The sequence below is a fragment of the Plutella xylostella genome, chromosome 5, assembly GCF_932276165.1.
Source record: "Plutella xylostella chromosome 5, ilPluXylo3.1, whole genome shotgun sequence".
Classification (NCBI taxonomy): Eukaryota; Metazoa; Arthropoda; class Insecta; order Lepidoptera; family Plutellidae; genus Plutella; species Plutella xylostella.
The window spans coordinates 3,578,299-3,603,273 of record NC_063985.1 but is presented as its reverse complement, the minus strand read 5'-3'; the positions used below and the strand labels follow the sequence as shown (position 1 = coordinate 3,603,273).

The 24,975-nt window shown below is 39.5% G+C and overlaps 3 protein-coding genes across 3 annotated transcripts; all 3 read left to right on the top strand.

The window, feature by feature from the left end:
• The first annotated feature begins 900 nt into the window (after window positions 1-900).
• On the top strand, window positions 901-13,114 carry LOC105397634 (protein rolling stone). Its single transcript, XM_011569655.3, has 4 exons — window positions 901-1,300; window positions 5,813-5,926; window positions 6,264-6,456; window positions 12,141-13,114. Exons 1-4 carry the CDS (start codon window positions 988-990, stop codon window positions 12,331-12,333), a joined length of 813 nt encoding a protein of 270 aa, XP_011567957.3. The 5' UTR covers window positions 901-987; the 3' UTR covers window positions 12,334-13,114.
• A 657-nt stretch (window positions 13,115-13,771) lies between these two features.
• LOC105397645 (protein rolling stone) lies at window positions 13,772-15,992 on the top strand. Its single transcript, XM_011569666.3, has 4 exons — window positions 13,772-14,149; window positions 14,484-14,591; window positions 14,939-15,128; window positions 15,609-15,992. Exons 1-4 carry the CDS (start codon window positions 13,837-13,839, stop codon window positions 15,823-15,825), a joined length of 828 nt encoding a protein of 275 aa, XP_011567968.3. The 5' UTR covers window positions 13,772-13,836; the 3' UTR covers window positions 15,826-15,992.
• Window positions 15,993-16,721: 729 nt separating this feature from the next.
• Window positions 16,722-23,654, top strand: LOC105397071 (protein rolling stone). The gene is made up of 4 exons (XM_038112655.2): window positions 16,722-17,494; window positions 20,454-20,564; window positions 21,480-21,678; window positions 22,263-23,654. Exons 1-4 carry the CDS (start codon window positions 17,191-17,193, stop codon window positions 22,474-22,476), a joined length of 828 nt encoding a protein of 275 aa, XP_037968583.2. The 5' UTR covers window positions 16,722-17,190; the 3' UTR covers window positions 22,477-23,654.
• The last annotated feature ends 1,321 nt before the right edge of the window (window positions 23,655-24,975 follow it).

The following is a 24,975-nucleotide window of genomic DNA, read 5'->3' as shown; positions in this document are numbered from 1 at the left end:
GAGCAGTTTTATCTTGTTATCTTTAAGAAAGTATTTGGGCCATAAGTATTAAGTAGGAACCTGTGTATGTTTTTATTCTTTGCGACTGACGTGAATTAATTTTCTGAAAATACCTATAAAAAATATTTTAGTGTTGGCATGTTCTAAAATTAAAATCAATAACGACTTTTTGTGTTTTGTTAGAAATATCATGACTTTCGAATAGATTATTCATAGTATGAGACACTTTAATGTAAATTTTACAGTAGAAAGAAAACAATGGGTATGCTCTCTATCAAAATAATAAAGTTTGTCTTGGTGACCAACACACATTGTAAGATAGTTGTGGATTTGTAATAAATATTCTAAATACTTAATTGTAACCGTCCGTCATTTAATTTTCTCCTCTCCGTTCTACATTCGGCTGAACAGTAGAAACACCGTCGCGAAGGCCAGCGCGTGCAGCACATGCAGGACTCCTGACGTCCGCTCAGCAGCAGCACCTTGTCTACTGCGTACTCTTGGCCTTTAGCTGGAAGTGGAGGAAAGGGTTTATAGTTTTGGTACGTGTCCATCAACCCGCGCTAGGCCAGGCTGAATCATGAATCAGTAAGCATCTTCACGACCGGCCCATTTTGGCTCAGGAAACTGATTTGTTGACGGACTCGATAACCCATTGTTTAAATAAACTGATAAGCATATCCTACAACAAATAAAATATGACGAATAGGTACGTTAATTTTATTTAAAACCATAAATATTCCAAATCACATTAGGTAACAAGAACAAGTCCCTTAGGTGTGTCATACTGTGTGTGGCAAACATGTTTTCATTTCCTATCTCTCTAATTTATCTATCGATCCGTCCAAATTCTGAATTTTACGTATTACGTGGACGCTCGCAATCAATGCCGTGATAACGATACGCAGTCGTAACCCTGAGACTGCTTAGTGTTATAGCAGCACTTCCAGGAAGAGCTCCTTCTGAAGTCGCTATTTTATCGTAAACATGGGTTATTTACGAGAGAACCTATCAAGGGAGTTCAAGTGGAGGCAAGTGTTCCTACAGTATGAGAGTTCTCAGGACTTCTACTACAGCAGTTGGCAGCGCGGCCGCTCGCTGCTGCCGCTGCTCGTGGCCCGGACCCTCATCTTCCTCCTGTGCCTGGCCATCGTCATAGCATCCGTGGTGCTGACGGTCAACATGAACTATGGAGGGTACTGGCTCATCTATATGACGCACTGGGGGCTGTTGATCAACACGCTGGCCGCGGGCTGCGGGGTCTACGTGTCGTTGCGAGGGTACTTCGGGGAACCTGCCGGTAAGATAATAATGTTAAGATGAATCAAGTTAAAGAGAAGTATATAATTTTTTGTGGTTCGTTATCGATACTTTCATTGCATATTTTTATTAGGTAAGTAGGTATATACTTTACTGAATTAAAAAAAGTATCACATCACACTGATATTATGAGAGCGAAGTGTGTGAACCAAACTTGATAATGTGTAGAAAACAGACATCTGGGGATATACAAAACATAGGGTACTTTAAAAATTCCTGGTCCACGGCTAAACTTATGCGGGAGAAAAATATATATTTTAAATAAATATGCAAAAGCAATTCCTTATCAGTTACTGCATGAACATCAATTACTTTACTACTATAATCATAATCACAGATGTCATTGATCGTAGTGGCTGGTGATAACGTGACAAACATTACAAACAGTGCGGACACGGAACTATGCGCGTAGTGAGCAATACTAGGAGGATAAACAACAAACGCTTACCTTCACCACAACAGTTGAGTTCAGAAAATATCTCGTCGTCATCGTCTTTGTGGATGTAAATGGTCAGCTTAGGAATGCATGCAAAGAAACATACAGAGAATACAGAGAAAGAATACAAAATACCTAACTAAATGATTTCTCTATTTATGTACAAGATTTGCTTCTTCTCAAAATTTTATAAACTCAGGAATCTCAGGAATCTCAGAATATGCAGCACAATAATTGCACTCACAATAATTTCTATTGGTGGAATAATTTGATTTACTTATTTTTTTTTGGTTCTTATCTACCAGCACTTGTTCTACGTCTCTTGTAACACTATTTTTGGAAAGCTTATTTACAGCATAACCTTAACTCAACATCTAGAAGTAGGTAATGGGCAAGTTTGAGCAAGAGTATCTAATTGATAGGGTAACGTAACGTACCTTGGGACGCTTGTACCTCGGGACATTGATTGTATTTTAAAAACCGGCTAAATAAACACATTAAAATTCTACCCTAGGCATAGTATTTTACTCGCTTGGCAAAACTAGTGAGTCTCGTGATCATACCAGCATCTAGTGTGTGGTGAAGACAGTATGAAGTTTTTTGGAGTCAAAAGTAGCTTTTGTATAGTTTTTTGTGTTGCTTTATCTCATTGAGGCATGCTCAAAATAAAGACATGGATGTCACGTATAACTTTTAAGTTATTTAATTTTATGACATGTTAATTATCTGAAAGATTCCTATTAATTAAAAATAAAAATATTTAAATTTTGGTTAAATATTGCTGTTTTGTACCTTGGGACACGATTAAATTTGTACCTTGGGACACTGTTTCCTATGGTTTTGTACTATGGAAAATGCAAACATCTAAATAACGCCTTATATCTCTGTTCTTATTAATGCCAGAGTGAAACTAGACAGAATAGAGATGCAGTAAATAAATAAGAACAGAGATATAAGGCGTTATTTAGAAGTTTGCATTTTCCATAGTACTCAAACTCAAACTCAAACTCAATTTTTTTTATTCATCGTACAAATATAAAATTTTCTGATGAACGTCAATTTTTACAAATTACTCTCCGTTCGGATAAGGGGGGGCTCTTTCTGTCTAAGGAGAAGAACGGAGGCAAGAAACTCCTGAGCCATCTTTTCAAAAAAAGACTTAAAACTAGTTGGTATACAATACATATAAGCTTAATAATTATTATTATAATAATATGAGCAGAGCTAACTACTTATCACAGCCATGCATTAACGTCCTCTAAGTAATCATCAATTTTATAATAAGCTTTTTTACTGAGTTTCTCTTTAATGTAACACTTAAACTTATTCTCTGGCATTTGAGCAACTTCTGCTGGAAGCTTATTATAAAATCTAATACAGTACCCTAAAAACGATTTATTAACTTTCGCCAGACGCATCGCTGGAAAAGCCAGCTTATGCTTGTTCCTAGTATTAATGTCATGATTACTGCCAATTGTATCAAAAGTTGAAATATTCTTTCGTACATACATTAAATTGGAAAAAATGAACTGACATGGAACTGTAAGGATGTTAATTTCTTTAAATAGTTCTCTCAATGAATCCCTGGAACCAAGTTTGTATATAGAGCGGATGGCTCTTTTCTGTAATACAAATATAGTTTCAATATCAGCTGCTCTACCCCAAAGCAAAATGCCATACGATAATAAGCTGTGGAAATAACTAAAGTAAACTAATCTGGCGGTTTCAACGTCGGTCAGCTGTCTAATTTTCCGTACAGCAAAAGCTGCGGAGCTCAACCTTCCAGACAATTTTTCAATGTGAGGTCCCCACTGTAACTTTGAATCTATAGTCATCCCAAGAAAGACAGTATCATTAACTAGGTCCAATTTATTCCCATCAAGAATAATGTTAGTATCGCATTGTCTAACATTCGGCAGTGTAAATTTAATACATTTCGTTTTCTTAGAATTCAATAGAAGATTATTAACGGTAAACCAATCGTGTATGTCAGATAGAATTGAATTAATTTCATTAAAATTATTTTCTCTTCTTTTAACTTTAAAAAGCAAAGAAGTATCGTCAGCAAATAAAACTATATTAGTCAATTTTTCAACCATAAAAGGCAAGTCATTAATATAAATGAGGAATAAAAATGGTCCTAGAATAGATCCTTGAGGGACGCCTATTTTTACATGAGCCCCCTGTGATTTAGTATTGTTAATATCGACCCTTTGTTGTCTCTTGTCTAAATATGAAGATATCAAATCTAAAGCCTTTCCTCCTATTCCATAGTATCTAAGTTTCGAAATTAAAGTCTGATGGTCTACACAATCAAACGCCTTCGACAGATCACAGAAGACTCCAATAGCATCGTGATGGTCTTCCCAGGCGTCAAATATGTGCTTAATCAACGCAGTACCGGCATCGGCTGTTGATTTGCCTTTTGTAAAACCATACTGCTGGCTATGAAACAATCGAGCATCATTGAAATGCAAAAGCATCTGACTGAGTATGACCCTCTCAAATATTTTACTCAAAACTGGAAGAACCGAGACAGGCCTGAAATTTGCAGGGTCCTCCATATCCCCACTTTTGAACAGAGGTATAATTTTACTAAATTTCATAAGATCTGGGAACACACCTTCAGCGATACATTTATTAAAGATGTTAGCCAAAATTGGGGCGATTTTATTAATAATAGAAAGAACAAATTTAACTGACATTCCCCACAAGTCTTCAGTTTTCTTCATATTTAATGACTTAAATGTTTTTATAATAGTTAATGTATTAATATATCTGAATTTAAATTCCTTATCGGTTGAAGGTGCGTTCTCCTTCGTCAGGGTTTCAGCTGCTGCAGCCGAAGAATCTAGGTTACACGTAGTCTCTAAAGGAATGTTCGTAAAAAACTCTTCAAAGACCCTCGCCACCGCATCATTCGATGTTATAATGTCATTGCCTACCTTCAAAGATAAATTTGTCTCGCGTGTTCGATTCTTCCCCGTTTCGTTATTAATAATAGTCCAAACGGCCTTAGATTTGTTAGCAGAGTCTTTAATCTTGTTATTAATAAAAATTGTCTTCGCACAGTGACAGACACATTTATACATCTTGCTATATTTCTTCACATAAGATTGAAAGTCAGGTCGGAGTATGAATGTTTTCATCTCATACAGATCATATAATGTCGCCCTGCTTTTGCGAATACCCTCTGTAGCCCAGTCACAAAATTTAATTTTATTGTCAATCAAAACTTCCTTCGTTTCAAAATTACTCTCAAACTCATCAGCTATTATCTTAAACAAGTTACTATACATCTCATTAGAATTGCAATCTAATTTAACATTCGGAAGTTTTTCGTCTAGTTTCTTCAAGTAATTGTCAATTTTCTTTGTAGTAATCGGTCTGCATCTCACCTTAGTTTTATTTGTCTTGTCAGTGTTTACTAAGGTAATGGTCTGCCCACTGTGGTCTGACCTCAGGCAATTAATCACACTACTGTCTTTAAACTCACAGTTACAGAATATGTTATCTAGACAAGTGGCTGACGTGGGTGTAATTCTAGTTGGTTCCAGAAAAACATTAAAAAGATTAAATGATTTAAAAAGTAACAACAATTTCGACCTATTAGGAGAGTCACCTAATAGGTCAACATTAAAGTCACCACACACTATTACTTCCTTTTTACTATTGGAAGCTAACCTTAGAACATCCTCCATGACAGTCTCAAAGGTAATAAAATCACCAGTAGGTGGCCTGTAGGTACATACTATTATATACTTATTTAGCTCTGTACAAAGCTATAGGAAACAGTGTCCCAAGGTACAAACGTGTAACGTACCTTGGGTCAAAACAAGCATTTTTACTTTTATCTTAATTTAATAAAATCTGGCCACACTAAAGCTTAAGCACAAATACCAGTGATAATAGATTATATATCCTACCGAATAAAGAAAATTTCACATTAATATCTTAGTTGTACGCTGCGATAGAGTCATTCAAAGTTGGGGTAGTCGAAAATGTCCCTAGGTACGTTACGTTACCCTAATGATGTTGATGATTATTTACTTTCAGAATCCGGTTTCGAGCTGCCATGGTATGTGAAAACCTACTGGGTACTCCACAATGCTGCTGTCACTATGGCGCTCCTCATCTCCATATTCTACTGGGCTTTCCTCACTGATTCAGGTAATTAAATCCACGGTCATTATTTATTTGTAAAAAGTTCCCACGCTGGGGGCTAGCTAATATTTTTATTACATTGTTTACCGTCGACATGATGATGGTTGCCATCGACTAGTATGTATGAGCTCAAAAAAAAGGAATGCACGAAAAGAGCCTTCTCGACTTATTGAATGATGAGACTATTAACCGATAGCCAAACCTGCCCTAGTGTTTGTCACCGATACGCTAATAAGAACAAACTATAATGAAAAAGTTTCAGTGACATAATGGGACGGCAGTGGCAGGTGGAACTTTGTCATTGCTTGCAAGTATACATATGTATCCTTTCGTTCGTTTCCAGCCGAAGGCCAAGAGTACGCGGTAGACAAGGTGCTGGACTACTTCATCCACGCGGTGAACTCGGTGGCCATGCTGCTGCTGCTGCTGAGCGGCCGCCAGGAGTTCAGGGTCATGCACGTGCTGCATGCCTTAGCCTTTGCCACCATATTTCTGCTGTTCAGCTTGATCTACTACGCTGCTGGAGGGACTAATGGGTATGTTTATGACTTTATTATTTGGTCACACAGTTTGAAATACATAAAGAGTCTAAAATATATTTTACAAACATCAATCAAATACCGAAAATTTCTATTTCTGATTCTGATTATGAAAATGTTGCTACGGCGCGGCGTAGCAAGTAAGGGATGATGACTACGCCGCGTCGTAGCAATAGTCGTAGCGAATGCGTAGGCCTAGGCCCGGAGTCCGATGATTAATTCTACAGAGTGCCAGTACGAATCGCATATTTTTTCAACTTTAGTGATAAATATAAATTAATTGTTGTTCCTTAGCAATTATTATACAGTATACCATACATCTTTACTGACGTCAGGTTCAAAGTACAGTCCATAGGTAGCTTTTAAACATTTGTTCGATGAAATCAATGATGCGGATAACGTCTCTAATCAATGAATGATATTGATCTATGATAACGATAGTTTAGCAAAAAATTATTACTGAAATCATAGGCTTATTAGCATACCTAAATATAATAACAATAGACGCATTTTTCCTGAAATAAAAATGACATATTATGTATCTAGCCTATCTGAAACCTAGTTAAACATTGTGAGATATGGCGTTTCGACTTTCTCCGTGTTCGGCATCATAAGGGTCACAGTGACAGTTAAATAAAGTCCATTTTTCTCTCCACCTTTAATTTGCAAGGTGCGGGTGCCTATATAAATAGAGTGAGTCGCCCGCGCGCCTCAGTTGTAATATCACCATGCAGAAATGACTAGGTTTCAGATAGGCTAGATACATAATAATATGTCATTTTTATTTCAGGAAAAATGCGTCTATTATGTAGTCTGAGCCTATCTGAAACCTAGTTAAACATTGTGAGATGTGTTTATTATCGCATGGTGGAGAGAAAACCAACTGTGACCCATAAGCTACTGATGAGTATATCAGTAGATAAATATTTGAATCTATAAATTTATAATGCATAGATTTCTAGGTAATAGATATACTAAAAAGAAAGGTATAAGTAAGTATACATAAGACTTAAGTACTTCCTTATTATTCCTGACTTGTCAGAAAGTTATGGGAGGTATGTACCTATACATATAGGTACATACCTATGGATACACACAGTGCCTCTTCGAAAGCAATACTTATAAGTAATTATTGATCAAAATCTTGTTATTGTCAAGGCAATATTTTTAACATACACTAGCCGAATGGATGGAACCAGTGAAATACTTTGCAACAATATTTAAAAGCTGTAAAATGTAGAATATCGATCCAGGCCGCTGGGGCTCAGGTCAGCACATGCTGACTAGGGTATGTAATTCTGGACTGACCTCAGAAATGCAGCAGCCGACTCTGGAGCCTCGAGGACCTGCTCAGTTAGCCCTGTACGACGACACGGCCTGCAACACCTGGCGCGGCATCTAGTCCTTGGAACGAGGAGTGGTGCTTAAAGGGAAGATAATTTTACTAAATATCTCAGCCTCATCAGCTACTGGAAAAGATTAGATGAAGGCTGTGACACTGGCGGATAACTAAGTATTCAGTTTTTTAAAACATGATGCAGGTCACTATATTCATATTCTAGATTGACAAGTAACACACAGTCTAATTTTGTATTCTAACTAACTCGGCGGTTAACGAGTTCCTGTGCAGTCCTACTAGGAAGGAAAGTTATTTTATAAGCCTTTGCACCGATTTTGTGGGCTACTATCATTTTGTATCATCATGTGTGAATATTATGAGCTCTGGCAGCATTCCTTGGTAGATAACATCAATTAATAAAGATTGATTAACACAACAATAACAATTATAATAGTTGATAAATGAAACCTGGCTAACATGTCTTAACTGGGTAAGTAAATGATCAGTCATGCCACCAGGATAAGTAAAATGTTCAGTACTTCATATGAAAAACATAAACAAGGTCACCTTTAGGTATGTTCGTCAACACTAAGGGCAGGTCTCGGCCAAAACATTAAGGCTTCGCCTTGTTGCAACTTCAAAGGTACGTAGGTAGGTACCTACTTACATTGTTGTAGGTTCGATTTTGAAACCATTAAGTCAACCTAGATAAAACAAAATAAAATAGCTCGATTAAATAAAGATGGTACGTAAAGATGTTAGTTGTACCTGATCAGACCTGATGCAACGACAGCCAACATAGACTCTCTAATCTGTGGAAGCAACAATCATGGTGGCGGGAACATGGACAGTTGGACCAGCCACCTCGAGCCTGACTTATCAATCAGACTATTAATTGACAGTTCGCTAACAGCAGATAGCTTGCGGATATCTATAGGTAAACTTAGGTAGTTAGCTATACCCAAGAAAAAGTCCTTGGACATCGATATGATAGTGGAACGGCGAATAACTGTGACATTCTTTAAAACAAAAAGGCTTGTTGTTGTTGTCCAGCTAAGGAAGGTTACCTACTTCAGCGACCTGGTATTGCATTCTGAAAGAACTGCGAAGAGTTAATATTATGACTAATAATTATTACCTAATTATTTAGAAAGTTTTCAGCAAACTCTAATAAATCAAGCAGCTACCACGTCACCGCTGCCCGGTTATAACTCTGTACTAGCTTAGTAGATATATATACCAGTTCTAGCCTTCAGCTAGAGGCCAGAGAGCTCCTAAATGAGATGCGAGTACGAGCATGACACAAGTAATTTTTTACTTGGTAACTAGTTACGTAACTAACTGAAAGATCCATAAAACAGTTGAGGATTACTCAAAATGGAACTGTGAAAACGCCACGTCTGCATCTTAACCAGTCAGTCTAAGTAGTTTCAGCAGATACAGTGTTGAAAAATAGTTATGAAACGTTTGCGCCAGAATCGAATTAAAAATACATTTTCATTAGAGAAGCCGTTTAGGCATGAATAGGTACTTTCACCCTTTGGATTGTGCTCTAAATGATGACCTTCGAAATTCATAGAAATTTAATGACGACTGCCATTGTTTATTATCTAGCCCCGTACATTGAGTAGGGCTGCGGCTACACGTGATGTGATACACAGTACACAGTAGGTATATGCATGTTCCCAGAATAGTGGAAGTTATAATTTTACCAAAAGGTAGTCGTCTCGTGCAAGAGCACCGCTACTCGATTTATTCGATACACAACTAGTAGACAGCTGCTGCGTAGGAGGTTCACGCATTTTTCAACAAAGAGCTCGGATACACACACACAATCCACTGGGACATAAGGAAGACAGCTAATATGGTGCCACTCAGAAACCACGATGACACTCCGATCATGATCACCCGACAGTAGGATCATAATAAATTCGGTAACTTCTGAAGCGGTATGGTATAGCAACAGCGACTTTCACGAAATCAGGAATTAGCTCAGTGCTTTTAGGTTGAACACTCGCCGGTGGGATTCACTTTGCTCACAGCCGAGAAAAGAAAAGACTCAAAGCTGGAATCTGCCGATGTGTCATGACACTTAAAGATAGTGTCTGGGGGGTCACTTTATATGACGAAAAACGAACTTTCAGTGCACTGCGGAGCGAGCCGCTCTATCTTTTTGTATGTATTAAACGTGCCGATTGCACGACAGCTCTCGTTCGTTCGTTTCTCATCAGTATAGAGTAACGCTCCTGTACTTACCGTGCGTCGCCATTCCCATGAGCAGTCCAATGATCTTTAGGCAGTTTAGAACAAAAGCTGCATTAGACAGTTTCTTCAGCAGAGACATTGAAATAAAAAATTGATTGCACAACTATCCCCAGGAGCAGTCTACAGGTCACTTTGGGCAGTTCAGAAGAAAGCTGCTTTAATAGAATACCCTACCTCAGCGGAGGCATCAAATTGAAGTGCTATAACACTTTTAGAAGCGGTGCACGTTACCCGATTTGTCGTCATCCATGCCGATGCGGCTACGGCGACTGCAGGTGGTTACTCAGGCTTCGTTGGTGTGCCCTTGTATGGCTAACATGACCAACCTTGGCAGTAAACGTTCGTCTGCATATGCCAAAATCACTGATGAATAGCGCACGTTACTCGATACCTTCTAAATAAGTCACTCATAATGATGGCTGATGATGATGATGAACGTGCTAGCAATAGTGCAGGCGGTTCCGCTGAGCATAAAATCTCTTCCCAGACAGGGGGCGTTTGGATCTGGCAACCAGAACAGGAGTGCCAGGTGTGCGCAGCGATGCAGGTGGGACAACACAGCTGCCAGGGCAGGAGTGCATGGCTGGGTCTATGCAGCGATGCAGGTAGCACAAACCGGTGGCCAGGGCCAGGACCGGGTGTACGCTGCGATGCAGGTGGCACGAGACGGCGGCCAGCGCAGGAGCACAGGGCCGGGTGTATGCTGCGATGCAGGTGGCACGAACCGGTGGCCAGGGCAGGAGCGCAGGGCCGGGTGTACGCTGCGATGCAGGTGCCACGAGACGGCGGCCAGCGCAGGAGCACAGGGCCGGGTGCAGGTTACACGAAACTTCAATTTCACCGAATCGGCCTGCCTACCCTCAGCGGGTAGGTACCGGCGGATCACATTACTCACCTCACATGCCACAATGTCCCAACATACTGAAACTCGGAGCCACGTGCTTCCTGTAAAAAATCCTATGACGGTCCTGGAAAGCTCCTGTTTGTAAAGCCTTACATAAGCTATAATCAAGTGCATTATTGTAATAGCAAAGTTTTTATCAACTGTTTTCTAAAAATATTAGAAATTGAGGGTAGAAAAATATATTTTTACGATTTTTTTTTCCTGTATAAAATTAACATATGCTTTACTTAAAGCGGTCATTAATGTAAGTATCTAGCTCAAGCGCCACTAGTAGGACCGGAATATGTGATCAATCATCACCACGACTATTGAATCGGACCCTACTGCGTGGGATAAAAACCCCAAGCGCCGGAGCATTATGACCAGTGGCTGAGCTTTTAAAAGCAGTAAATAATAGCATTTTACTCACGGCTTATTAACTCAAACCTTCGTTGCAAAATCCTCAGCAATGGCTGCGTGCGCAGCAGCCGGCAGGTCCCGCTCCCCGACGCCACGTGTCGCGGCGGCCGCGCCCCGCGCCGCCTGGTCCGCATCACGCTACAGCTCCCGGCAGCGAGGACTCCGCAAATTCAATATTATATTTTTCCTCGTCGGAGCGAAGCCGACGAGAACCGTGGCTACATTGAGCCATTTTGCCGAAGTGTTCACTTCAAAAATCAAAAACCAACTGAGGCGCGCGGGCGACTCACTCTATTTATATAGGCACCCGCACCTTGCAAATTAAAGGTGGAGAGAAAAATGGACTTTATTTAACTGTCACTGTGACCCTTATGATGCCGAACACGGAGAAAGTCGAAACGCCATATCTCACAATGTTTAACTAGGTTTCAGATAGGCTCAGACTACATAATAGTCATCATCGATAGCAAAATTCCTAATTTGGTTGGTTTTACGGAATTTGGTGTGTTAAATTTCATTCATCGTCTTTTTCATCGTGAATATATTTAAATTTTCTGCCCCAGGGCAGCAATGGTGCCCAGGCACTCAGTAACTGACGATGACTAATCTGACTGGCTATTTTTTTTTCGGGTGAAATTACGCCAGACTTCTGGACGTAGGCGTCTCTCAAAACTCTCACGCCACTGGATGCGATCTTTAGTTTTCCGATCGATGTAGCTCCCTCTGATTACCCTGGCATCCAACAGTTCTATTAACCCTTTCATTCCACCCCAGGCTCGGCAACGACTTCATATACCCCACGATGGACTGGTCCCGCCCCGGGTTCTCTGCGCTGAACTCCGTGCTGACCGTCATCATGATCGTGCTGATCCACCTGCTGGTGGTGGCCGTGGCCGCCGCGCGGGACGGCCTGGGCCGCTGGTGGCGCGGCGGCAGCAATAAACTGTCTGTGTCTGAAGGGTATTAGGTGTTAAGTGGTATGAGAATGAGATGATGCGGCCAGCTTCGGTAGTAGCTTTACTTTTGTATCTTATCAAACTTTAAAATTGTCATGCTGGTACCAGACTTGTCTATTCATATTTGCATATTTGCCAAAACTTTAGTATATTCGCCAAACTTATTGCCGTATTTGGTTATAAAATGCATATTTGGCGAATAAAGCCAAAGCTAATTTTAGCAAATACGCAAAACGTGGTAGGTTCCAGCACTACCAGCATAAAAGGCGGTTTACGAGTTTGGCAAGGTAGCGACATAAGTTTACAGGTGATTATGAAGCTGACTGTAGTTATTTGTATTTTTTACGTAATAATGTAATGATTCATGATAAGTTGTTGTGATAAGCGATTAAACATTTCTAAGGAATGGTTCTTATCACTAGGATTTTGTTAGTGAATAATGAGCCGGCGGTGATTGTAAACTAATTCTGTTATAGGTACTTGCATACCTATAATATGTAGGTTGGTAGGTACAATAGGTTCATTTAAAAAAAGACACATATTGAAAATGAAATAAATATGAGTCTTTGATTAAAATCACACATCATTTGATCACTATGATGATGATAAATCAATAAAATAGTGGATAAACTCAAAAATTTTGAGCTTATCGACTATTAAGAGATTTAAGAGTCTAAATGATAATCCTCTCTCTTATTTAATAAGTCTCTCTTACATACAAATTTACTAAATTCATATATGTATAAATATTTTAAGTGTTGTTTAATAAATAATGCTTAGTTAAAGTTTAAAGTGTTTTTATTTTTCTAGTACCTAACTATACCTTATTTTTCCAATTCCAAACACGGCACCCGTAGTACTACTGGATGATTAACTTTTTATCGCATCCTAAAGCGAGCTTAGGGTAGTGTAGGTAAAGCCTAGACGCCCTCCTGGACCCAATGATGGTCAAATGGTAGGATGGAGCTGCAGATAAGTAGTGCTTACTGTTTAGTGGAAACAACAAATCGTCTTTAGAAGTCATATCATTCATGGAAATGATTGAAAATAAGCAGTTCTTAAAAACTCAAGAAGATAAGATAAAATACCGGGAAACCCAGTTTAGTTTTTTTACACATTTTACATGTGTAAAAGCAGAGATTAAGGTAGAGATTATGGATTTTTACATGATCATCATCAGTCTGTACTTAATCAGGCAAGGACAATTGAAAAACGTTAATTACCAGACTAGTCGACATTTTAATCTACCTCTACTAATATTATGGATAAATATATAAATTAAAAAAGCAGTTATATCATCATCATCATCATCATCACCGACAGATGATTTCAGCCTATCCTGTTATGGTGAGATGACCTAAAACTTTACCGAACCCACTCAATGACTCATCAATCATCAATGGTTCAACACTGATACGATATCTAAGGTAACGTAACCTTATCAGGTATCGATAACAGTTCAGCTAGTTTCGGCTGTCACCTCACCCACTACAGTGCGATCTAACAACAACAACATGGGTGCCATAAAACAATACTTCAAGGAGCAGTTTCAGCTCCGAATGCTGTTTCTGGATCACATAAAGCCTTCGGACTTCTACCTGAGTTGCTGGCAGTCCACGAGGTCTTCTGTGCCACTGTTGTTAATCCGTGTTCTTTTGTTTCTGACGTCACTGGGCATAGCGCTGTATTCGTCCATCCTGTATATGAAGTTTGGTTGGTTCAAGTTCTGGTTCATCTACCTGACGCACTGGGGGCTCACCCTCAACACGTTGGCTACGGGGTTCGCGGTGGCCGTCTCAGCACGATGCCACTTTTATGGCCCGATAAGTAAGTTTACCTCATTATTTTGTTGCTGGTGTTGTAATTTACTGGAATTGCTCAATTTAAATGTTAACTGTTACCTAAATGGAATGAAATACTTCGAGAATTCAGTTTAATTTTATGTTTTTTAGTAGTCCAATAACTGCACTAAAAAGGTGCAAATATGTAAAAAAACAGTAATTTAGTTGTCAAATACCTACCTAAATAATGTATCGTTTTGAGATCGCCTTTCTTTTGTTTTTCCTAATTTGTTATGATTGGTTTTAATTTTCCCATAGGCTAATGTTATTTTCTCTCCCACCCGTTATCTACACCGTGTAACAGTTTGCCGTGCTTGCAGCATCAGGCACTTTGCCGTGGTACGTGCGCATCTACTGGCTTCTGTTCAACATCGCGACGCCTCTCGCCTTCCTCATCACTATATTTTACTGGACTTTGCTTTATAATGGTAAGTGCTATGGCAGGCGGTGGTTGAAACCAGTAACACTAGTTTTTCTTGGCAGCTTTTCGTTATTTTCCCAAATGTTTTCCCGTAAGGATGTAATAGAGAAAATAAATGGTCCCCATCAAAATCATTATTGTGTACCGAAATCGTTACTGTACCGCAGGCGCTAGATTCTACTTAATTTCAACACTAATGATACCTACTTACAGTTTGATTCAAACAACTTGGTAACTTGTTTTCAAATATTGACAGTTGGTTAGTTTGACAAAGCACTATCTACTAACTACTGGAACTATCAAATTCTTAAGACCGAACTATACCAACTAATATTCACGTACCTCATCCAACAGCGGGCGTGGAAGAAGAGCTAAACCATGCGCTAGACGTGTGCGTGCACGGCGTGAACTCCGTGGTGATGTTCCTGCTGCTGCTGAGCAGCGCGCAGCCCGCCCGGCTGCTGCACGCCCACCAGCCGCTGCTGCTAGCCGTGGTCTATGTGGTGTTCGGCGCAGTGTTCTACGCGGCTGGGGGCACTGACCCGTGAGTTCGCACATCGATGTTTAGTGCGTGGTAATGTTCCTGCTTCTCCAGAGCCGCTGCTGCAAGCTATGCTGTATGTGCTGCTCGGCACGGTGTTCTGCGCCGCTGGGGGCACTGACCCGTGAGTTTATAATATCGATATTGTTAGTTGTTACTGCCTGAACATAGGGGGGCAGGGTGATGTGTCAGCCTCACAATCCACCACATGACAACAGCTACCACTTTAATTTACTTGTCCCATAAGACGCCATAACTAATTATATTAGCCATCTCCCACAACAGTGCGCAAAATTTGAAATAGTAAGTAAATATGAAAATAAATGTTGCATGTTTTAGTAGGTATTTAAGCTTTTTAACACATTGACTTGGGTTTTCGGGTTCAAAAAAGCCGCGTAAAAGATGAAAACATTCCCTATCCTACATGAACTCTTTCGCTATGTCCAATTCCAACTAGTTATTACTTCATAACCACTTCCGCAGATTCGGCAACCCATACATCTACATCGTGGTGGACTGGGCCAACCCCGGCCCGACGACCGCCCTGGTGGCCATTACAGGGGTGCTCCTCATCGTCCTCTACGCCGCGGTGGTGGGCGTGGCCGGCGCCCGAGACCTGGTGGCAGCTAAGCTGATGAGGAAGAGCGAAGTTGTGGTGGAGGAAGCCGGGGTTCCGTTGAGGCAGCGGCCGCAAGTCTAGTGACGCCGCGGATGTTGATGGATAATTGTGTTTTTTTTGTAGTTGTAGGTTATTGTTACGGCTCTGTGAGTTAAATTCAATTGACTACTTATAAGTATTTATAGAAGTTTTATTTTTAAGCATAAGTACGTGTTTATTTTGTCACAAATAAATAAGTATGTTTTTCCAATAACTTCGTTATTTATCAGACTCCCACGGAAATACTTACACCGAGTTGCAGAAAGGATCTTTAAGTTAATGACGGCATTAAATGTATTGTTGCCTTGCTTTGACATTGACAGTATATGGACAGAAAGAGACAGACATAGATTTAATGTCGACATTAGCTTAAAGTCCCTTTCTGCAACTCGGCATTAGTCACATTATTCACAAAAAAAAACTTCATTTGTTCAGTTGTTAGATTAAAAGGTAATGAGGTATTAATTAAATTAATTAAATTTACCTATTACGTATGCAGGTAGGTTTATATTATGATACACAAACCTGTTCGAAAGGGCTCGTTGTCAGTCGTCTTGTATGGAAAGCAAGTAAGCAATTAATTCTAAAACAACACTTTACTATTTAACTGGTAAATCAGAAAACAATAATGTTGCTGTTATATCAGTATTATCGGCGCTTCCCATAACAGTCATGCTCTTGCTCAATTGAAAATATTATCTGACAATAGAATTTTTTATATATACAGAAACAGAAGAATGGAAATCCAAAGGGAATTGCCAATCATGTAGGTACTTAAGTACGATCATGGTTCGACAGAGGGAAATTATCTGCTCTACATTTTACTTCATATCCAAGTGGCATTGGGGCTAAGGGTAGTGTCCGCTCGACAATCTTATAGAGGTAGGGCAGGTTTGTGGCATGTTGTAATAGCATCAAGTGTCGTGTGATGCAACTGTCAGCGCGGAGAGCAGTGAGCGCTGCGCCGGCGCACTGGCGGGCCGACCGTCGCCGCGCACGCCGCCGCCGCCGCCGCCGTCGCCGCCAACCGGATTCCTACATTACTGCTAGTTTTTATAACTTAAACAAACCTTTGTTCGACCTCGCGAAGCCCTAGAATAACGCGCTACCACAGCACAACATAACTATCGCGGAAAACGAAGAAGTACCGTAGTATTTTTTACGATCACATTACGACCCCCAATTGAAATATCGGGAAACGGATCATATCGCGAATTATTGCCGACCGATAACAACAATAGATGCCAGATAAAGGCCCTTGAAGAGCCGCGGCTATCTCAGAGTGACTGCGCCTTCTCGAGAGGTTGCAACACGCGGGTAATCTCAAACGTAAAATCACTAAAAGTTGGCCATCTACGAAATAGTATTGTGCAAAGCGGTGTGTTGCAACTTGCAACTGTGAAGTGGATGAAAATGGTGAAGTGCTGGAGGAAGAATGTGTCCCTGTCTTCGTTCTGGGTGGGCCGGCACGACGGGCAGGCGAGTGACTTCTACGCGTCGAGCCTGCAGGCGGGCGAGGGGGCGCTGCCGCTGCTGCTGGCCCGGCTGCTGCAGTCAGCACTCACCGTCTCCTTCCTGGCCTGGTCCGTGACGTCATCGCCCTCCCCCTACTGGCTCATCTATCTCACCAACTGGGGCCTGCTGCTGCTCACCTCCATGACGCTATGCGGCCTCCTCGTCTCCGTCATGGCCGTCTGCAACCAGTTTCGCGGTAATTTGAGGTTTTGTTTAACGGCGTCACGATTATCGTTCCAGCATAATGAGAGATGATTAAAATTCTCCTCGCGGTTGTAGTGAATAAAGGAATTTAAATGTTCATCTTAAGTAAGTAATTTGTGGTAGAGCAATACCCATCATACACGTAAATTTAAAAATATTTATCAGGTGTTTCAGACTAACATAACACTCTGGCGAAAAGTGGGTGCAGCAATGCACCTCTGCCTACCCCGCAAGGGAGTACATTAGTACAAGGCGTGAGTGTGTGTGTGTTTCGGTTTATCCAAGTCACCGGATACGCCACTCTGTAGGTATTTCATCTCAGCAACTTCTGAGAGTTAATTATTGATTCATGCTAAGATGCTTATTATATCACACCTGCCAACTACCTAGGTATAAACATTTGTAAGAATTACAGTAATGAAGAAGCTGTTGCAATGGAATCTATTGACAAAACAATTCACACACTAGCATTGTTTACTAACTCGTAGTGGCTAGACCACCTCGAGTGTGCGAGTTAGCACAGTTTCCGAAAGGATTATTAAAGTTAACCGTCTCCTAGTATGTATGCTATGCTAGAGATAGAAGTGATAACAATGCATTTTACAATATGAAAAACGATTTATTTACTTCATGACCTGCAAGGGATCACAATAGCTTAGTTACTAACATAGAATCTTAGTTAGCCGGTAACTTCGTCTGAATCATCGACTAGGAAACTGGGCTACCCTAGTAGAGCTTCACTTATTAGCCTTGCTCTACTTTTAATATACTACTTAACAAATATCTAACGTCGAGTTAATTATTCTTCTAAGCTGAAATAAGAAAATTTTCTAATAAATACGTTGGTTCAATTACTTACCTACATTACTCCCACCGATAAAATTAATGGGTACTTAATCTAAATTAGGTATGCATTCGATAATTTACCCAATTGCATCAACGACAAAGGGAAAAGCCATAATTATTATTATTTAGATCAATGATTCCTCGTACAATCTACTGCATCTATCGTAGGCATAATATTACTGATAGATAAAATCAACTGAAGATTGTTATATGTACTGTGTAATTATTTAAGTCTATTCCAAGAATTATTAAATATACTTACTTATACCTTTTCCAGTTTATAAATAAGTACCTAGATCTACAGATACCAGTGTATATCGTATTGATCCCAAAATCTGCTATCCAATGCAAACATTCCTTATGATTCTTGATGATAATGATAAGATAAGAGATAGATTTATCCTCCTAGATATATTGTAAGAAATGGATCTATGAATTCCCGATGAATGCTCAATCATTTTTGGCGGTCTGTAAGCAGGTGTCACTTAATCATCATCATTATCAGCCAGTAATTGTCCTCTGCGTTACACAGGCCTCTCCCTTGAAACGTACCTAAGACCGAGAACTCGTTCCTCATTCAAATATCCTGGGCTTCCATTTTTCAAAAACGTTCTTCGGATATCCAAATTCTTCCCTAAACATTTGTTATTATGGGGATTCCACCCTCCTTTCCTTGTGAAGTGTAAGTAATTAACTGCTGACTCATATAATTATGGCTAACCTTTTCCGTGTTCGTACACTACTTGTGCAAAGTTCAAGGTGGCTGTCTATTACCTAACGGCACTTCATCATCATCATCAGCCACCTCAGACCTCTCCCAAAAGAACGCTACCCACAATAGGTACTCTCTCTACACAACCTTCCTCATCCAAGCTTCCATATTCCAAGTGCCAAAATTAATGTTAGAAATATATGCATCTACTAAAATAAAAAAAATCCCTGGTGCCCTACATTGCGTGTCTCGCAAGTGGTGTAAATGTGACATAACAATCGTTTCACCGGCCTTGACCACTCGCCAAGCGTTCTGAGACATCATGATGCATACTGATTCAATAAACCTAACTGGTTTATTGACGAAACAGACGCTTTCGTCTTTCGCTCGGTTACACCGTAGCCGTAGCCCGGAGGCCACCTTGAACCTTCTAGAAAGAGTTACATTGGTTTGATGTAATGGTAGATGTGATGTGCTCATTTTGAGATATATTCAGAGGCCCTTTTCCGCTTTGCTTCCTATACTAACTAGGTTTTCATATCACTCTCTAGACTAGCAATCGTATAATATATATATATATATCTTGACCACAAAGAACTTACTAAACATCACTCCGTTATTAGAGTTAGACAAATAAATACAGTCATAAATATTATATTTATAGGTATAGTTCTGGTACATTAACTTAATCTAGGTGTATCTATTCACCGAAATGCATATTTAATTAGATTGCTCTACTGTCTTCGTGTCTCTACCTCCCTAATAATATAATAAACTCAGCGGTACAGTTAGGTGGTTATTATGAAGCATTCACTTTATTGAGCAATAAGGTAAAATAACTAGATTCCACCAACTACCTTATAAATCGCTTTATATGTGCAGGTGGCTGATGTGCATAATAAAGAAATATACATGTTAAATTAATCTAATTACTTTAACGATCACACGAAAGGGCAAGCTTGCCTTTGTGTGTAAGTATTTCTAGGTTGAGGTTGCAACGAATTAACTAGATTTGCTTCCTTGGCAACTGGGTAGGCGATTTACCACGTACCTACTTACCTATCGTTAATTTCATCATATGTTTTTTTAATGAAATAAAATACATAGGTATAATATACAATACACCCATAAACTCGAAGTTAATCCTTAAAAAAACACAGTAAACGGTAATATGTAAACGTTTGTACTTAAGTATGTATGGATGGATGCTAACGGATGTTTATTACCCTATCACGGGAAAATGGCTAAAGCAATTTTGATAAAATTTGGAATATGTATAGGAAGTTAACATTGGGCAATTTTTTATCACAGAATCCCCACGTTTAAACTATTTGAGGCTAAGATTGCAACGAGCTAACATTACAATCTCAGTATGTATCCCCTTCTGTTTCAGACGGCTCTGGTCTGCCGTGGTACGTGAGCATGTACTGGCTGCTGCACAACGTGGCCGTCAGCATCGCCATCATGATCACCGTGCTCTACTGGACCCTCATCTACGACGCTAGTACGTTCTGGTTGTTGTTACTATAAAGTTTATCAATATACCTTACAGAGTGCACGAACGGAGGCTTGCTACTGTACTTATTAATACCCTGGGCCGCCAGCGACTGGCGAATCTTTTCACTACGGTGACAGACCCTAGATCAGCTCTAGTGTTGGTTCCCGACATTCAAGAGGAAGGTAACAGCTAGGTAGCGAAAAATCTAAAATCACAATACAGGCTACTGCATGTTTACTTTTATATATGGAAGTAATTTAATATAATTTTTATTAGTAGTGTAGTGTGGTTGTTGACCGTTTCACAAGCAACATAGCGTTGCAAAATTTTATGAATGTATTAAATTTAATGTAGTTAGTAACCTGCTTCAATCGGTTATGCAAGGATTGATACCTCTGAAATTGATCTCAACTGAATTATATAGAGCAGCCTATTACGGCTACTATTATTTTATTTGACTTATACTTACTAAAACAAAACTTACAACTAGGTAATAGATAGCGTTAAACACCTACCTATCCTGAAGTAAACATTGACTATTGACTGAAAAACTGAAAGTTCCATCATTTTTCACGACATAAATTCTTCATAAATTACATTTATGAAACTCAATTAAAAACTTTATCATACTTTTCACATAAACACAGTCGTAAATTCAAACTCAGAAACTTAATCATGGTGTGAAAATATAAACAATAATTTATCTACCATAAGATTGGTATTATATGTACTGGTAGGTACACACATGAATGTAAACAAAAAATCATGTAATACACCTCACTTAAAGTCAGTTTTTCAATATCAGATACTAAATTGACAGATTCTGAACAGTTCATCAACATTCGATTGTCCCAGACCAGAAAAATAGAACGTAGACTTAGTAACTATCTGATATTAAAAAAACAGACATTACCATTCCAGACGCAACAGAAGAGCCCGTCTCCAAGCCGGCGTTCTGGTTGGACGTGGCCACACACGCGTTCAACTCGTGCATCGCGGTGTCGGAGCTGCTGCTGACCCGCACCCCCGTCAGCTACCTGCACCTGTACCAGCCCGCCGGCCTGGGCCTGTGGTACGCCGCCTTCTCCGGGATATATTACCTGGCTGGCGGCACTGATGCGTAAGGACTTTTGGATAATTTTGGTGTATGTAGGGTGTTGCAAAAACGGTATACTAAGCCGAAACCTGCGTGTGTCGAAATCTTATATCTAAGCCCGGAAATAAAATATGAATGTCAAAAATACCCTTTTTGCAAAACACCCCGTATAAGTAAACATTGAAGAGCATAAGCATAAGTAAAGAGAAGACGTTCATATGTTCTGACGTCAATATATTTGAGGTCTCCGCTGCCTTGAGAGTATATCACGACAACGGTGGCGGGGGCGTGGAAATTGGCGTAACTAATTATCCTAAATATACAAAAGCAATGCTAAAAATAAATATCGTGTGGCTCAACTCGCGTGTCTGCCATATGATGTGATCACGTCGTGAAGGCAATCAAATCACAATCATGGCTGCGGAGGTTGTACGATACTCGGTGCTGCTGAAATCAATACCCACAAGACACAAAATCTATACAGGGTGTTACAAAAATGGTATACCTCCTCTCGGCTTCGTATACCCTTTTTGCAGCAGCCTGTATAAAATCCTATTAATAGCTTCAGTTACTCCAGTAAACTTACCTCCCTCCCTAACATTTTACAGGAAAGGCATGCCGTACATCTACGCGGTGCTAGACTGGCGGCAGACGGCGGTGACGGCGCTGGTGGTGGCGGGGTCCTTCGCGGGGCTCGTCATCATCTACACGGGCGTGTGGGCCGCGGCGCGCGCCCGCGACCGACTCTCCGACGCCTGCATCAGGACTAAGGGACATGACCTGCCCTATGTAGCGGATAATGCACAACCGGCAGTGGTTTGAGATGATGAGGTTTTGTGTTGGATGTTGGATGGTGACTTGAGATGTGCTGGTGGAGTTAGTTGTTAATTCGAGACGAAGACTTTTTAAAGTCTGTCCAGTTTCTAAATTGAGAAAATCTATTATATGTAAGTCTTGCTCAACAACAATCACAGCGGCAACAGCCTTCGGCGGTTAGACAAAGATCTGGATACAGTTAACGTCGATGAAACATTTCCTAACCAACACTGAAGTTGCAGGACAGGATGTAGTTAGGTAGTTAATTACAAAGGACAGCGCTTGGTGACATCCTGTACTGTAATTTAGAGACCCACCGGCCTACACTTACGATCGCAGTCATAATAACGCGATAGACACGCTAGTGTTAAGAATTTTGTGTTCATTGTACTGTAGAGTTATGTCTCCTAGACGATGTTTTTTTCAAAACATTACACGATGTTCTATGTAAATTATTTGAAACGTTGGAATATTTTGTCTATAATATTTCCTATAGTCTAATCGGTGAAGGGTATCTAATGTGCAATAGGATCCCTACTTTTTACTAGAGTAGATTCGACAACATAGTATAATTGTCACATTCACGTGTGTGACTATTCACGTGTCAAATGTACTTACCTATATTTTGTGATATACTTGTACTGTATTTTTTTCTCAAAACTGAACCAGTCCAAAGATAAAACAAGTTATTTTGTAAAAAAAAATGTAAGTACTTAAAAGGACTTGGAGGCTTTTATGACTGAAAGGGTACAAATGTGTAAATACCAACTTTTTGTAGATAGGTAATTCTGTATACTTTGAAGTAAATAATAAAATACCTAGGACTAAGTTTAGTACTTACAGAGATGGGAGCATCGCTGGGAGAAGTGTGTAGAGTTACAAGGAGACTATGTAGAAAAATACAAAATAAATTTTAAGAAAAAAAATCTTGTATCTATGTTAGGTAGGTCGGAAACTTTTCAGACCACAGGCGTATAAGTACACCTATGTTTGTAAATCAGTAGGTACAACCTTTCATTCATTCTGAAGCTGTAACTTAACGTAAATTGTTTCTAGTATTATTTCATTGTTTACAAATTAGCAAAATAATACACGATGTTATTAATTAAAACGTTTATTATTAAATAGCAAAGTCTGCACTCATAACACGAAGCAACTTAATAATAATAACAAACTAAACTTGATATGTGTATGTGATTATTACTTAAAGAAGATTGACTTAGCAAAATAATGTACAATAATGTGCTAACGTAAACTTTAGGAACGATAGACAAACCAAGAATCCATATTTCATCATTTAAGTATAGGACAATATTATGTTATTAGCGATCATCTGACGGAATTGTTTTTATTTATGTTCAACAGATTGGACAACGCGCGCGTCGCGTGCGCAACGTAGTCATTAAAACAAATACATAATTCCGCGATTCTCGTGACGTCAACATAGAGTCGAAGACGCAATCATTCGTTGATAACTCCATGTGTAAAATACACACAATGCGTTTGTGGCAAAAACATTATGTACATAATAAATAATAGATGTGATAGGAACAATGGGATAATAGGAATAAGCTATGTAATGATAATAAAACCGGCCAAGTGCGAGTCGGGCTCGCGCACAAAGGGTTCCGTAGTAAGCACAATAACTTAACCAAAATTACAGTTAAATCAACCTATCTCAAAAACTATAAGAGATACTTTGATCAAACCAAAAATCGTTGAAAGAGTTAATTAGCATGCATCACCTCTATTTTTTTTAGAATTTTATACCCCGTAGTTATAAAAATAGAGGGGGGGGGACATACTTTTTACGACTTTGAGAGCTGATATCTCAAAAACCGTTCACTTTAAGAAAAATGTTTTTTAGAAAACTTTATATCATTTTAAAAGACCTTTCCATTGATACCCCACACGGGTATGTACATCGAAAAAAAAAATTTCATCCCTCAGTTACATGTATGGGGGGCCCCACCCCCAATTCTTTTTTTTACTATTTAGTGTCATATTTTTGTAGCGGTTCATACAACACATATTCCCATCAAATTTCATCACTGTAGTACTTATAGTTTCCGAGTAAATCGGCTGTGACAGACGGACAGACGGACAGACGGACAGACGGACATGACGAAACTATAAGGGTTCCGTTTTTGCCATTTTGGCTACGGAACCCTAAAAACAGCTCACTAAGTGGCTTCGTTTTTTACTTGTCACTACTATAACTTTAAAGATGCGACACGTTGTCTTCCTCTTATAGTATACTGTCAAAGCAAGACAGCAATAGATTTAAATTTCATTTAATGTTTGGTGCAAGTCTGCCTCAGAGATCTGTGTTAATTGAAAAACTTATTACTGTCATCAAAATCCAATACAGCCTGATTGATTGTTTTGCGACATAACCTATTGTAGGATTGTACTTGGTATGCCTAAACGCTCATCTATTTTCCAACGCATTCAACAAAACGATAACAACAACCAAAATAAATTTTATTTAAAATAATTTCGAAT

What these genes read in the sequence shown, in the direction of transcription:
- LOC105397634 (XM_011569655.3), top strand. Translation starts at nt 988, where the DNA reads ATGGGTTATTTACGAGAGAACCTATCAAGGGAGTTCAAGTGGAGGCAA. An exon ending in GTACTTCGGGGAACCTGCCG is followed by an intron (nt 1,301 to 5,812) that starts GTAAGATAATAA and finishes ATTTACTTTCAG; the next exon opens with AATCCGGTTTCGAGCTGCCA. An exon ending in GCTGCTGGAGGGACTAATGG is followed by an intron (nt 6,457 to 12,140) that starts GTATGTTTATGA and finishes ATTCCACCCCAG; the next exon opens with GCTCGGCAACGACTTCATAT.
- LOC105397645 (XM_011569666.3), top strand. Translation starts at nt 13,837, where the DNA reads ATGGGTGCCATAAAACAATACTTCAAGGAGCAGTTTCAGCTCCGAATG. An exon ending in CCACTTTTATGGCCCGATAA is followed by an intron (nt 14,150 to 14,483) that starts GTAAGTTTACCT and finishes CCGTGCTTGCAG; the next exon opens with CATCAGGCACTTTGCCGTGG. An exon ending in GCGGCTGGGGGCACTGACCC is followed by an intron (nt 15,129 to 15,608) that starts GTGAGTTCGCAC and finishes CCACTTCCGCAG; the next exon opens with ATTCGGCAACCCATACATCT.
- LOC105397071 (XM_038112655.2), top strand. Translation starts at nt 17,191, where the DNA reads ATGAAAATGGTGAAGTGCTGGAGGAAGAATGTGTCCCTGTCTTCGTTC. An exon ending in CGTCTGCAACCAGTTTCGCG is followed by an intron (nt 17,495 to 20,453) that starts GTAATTTGAGGT and finishes CTTCTGTTTCAG; the next exon opens with ACGGCTCTGGTCTGCCGTGG. An exon ending in CTGGCTGGCGGCACTGATGC is followed by an intron (nt 21,679 to 22,262) that starts GTAAGGACTTTT and finishes AACATTTTACAG; the next exon opens with GAAAGGCATGCCGTACATCT.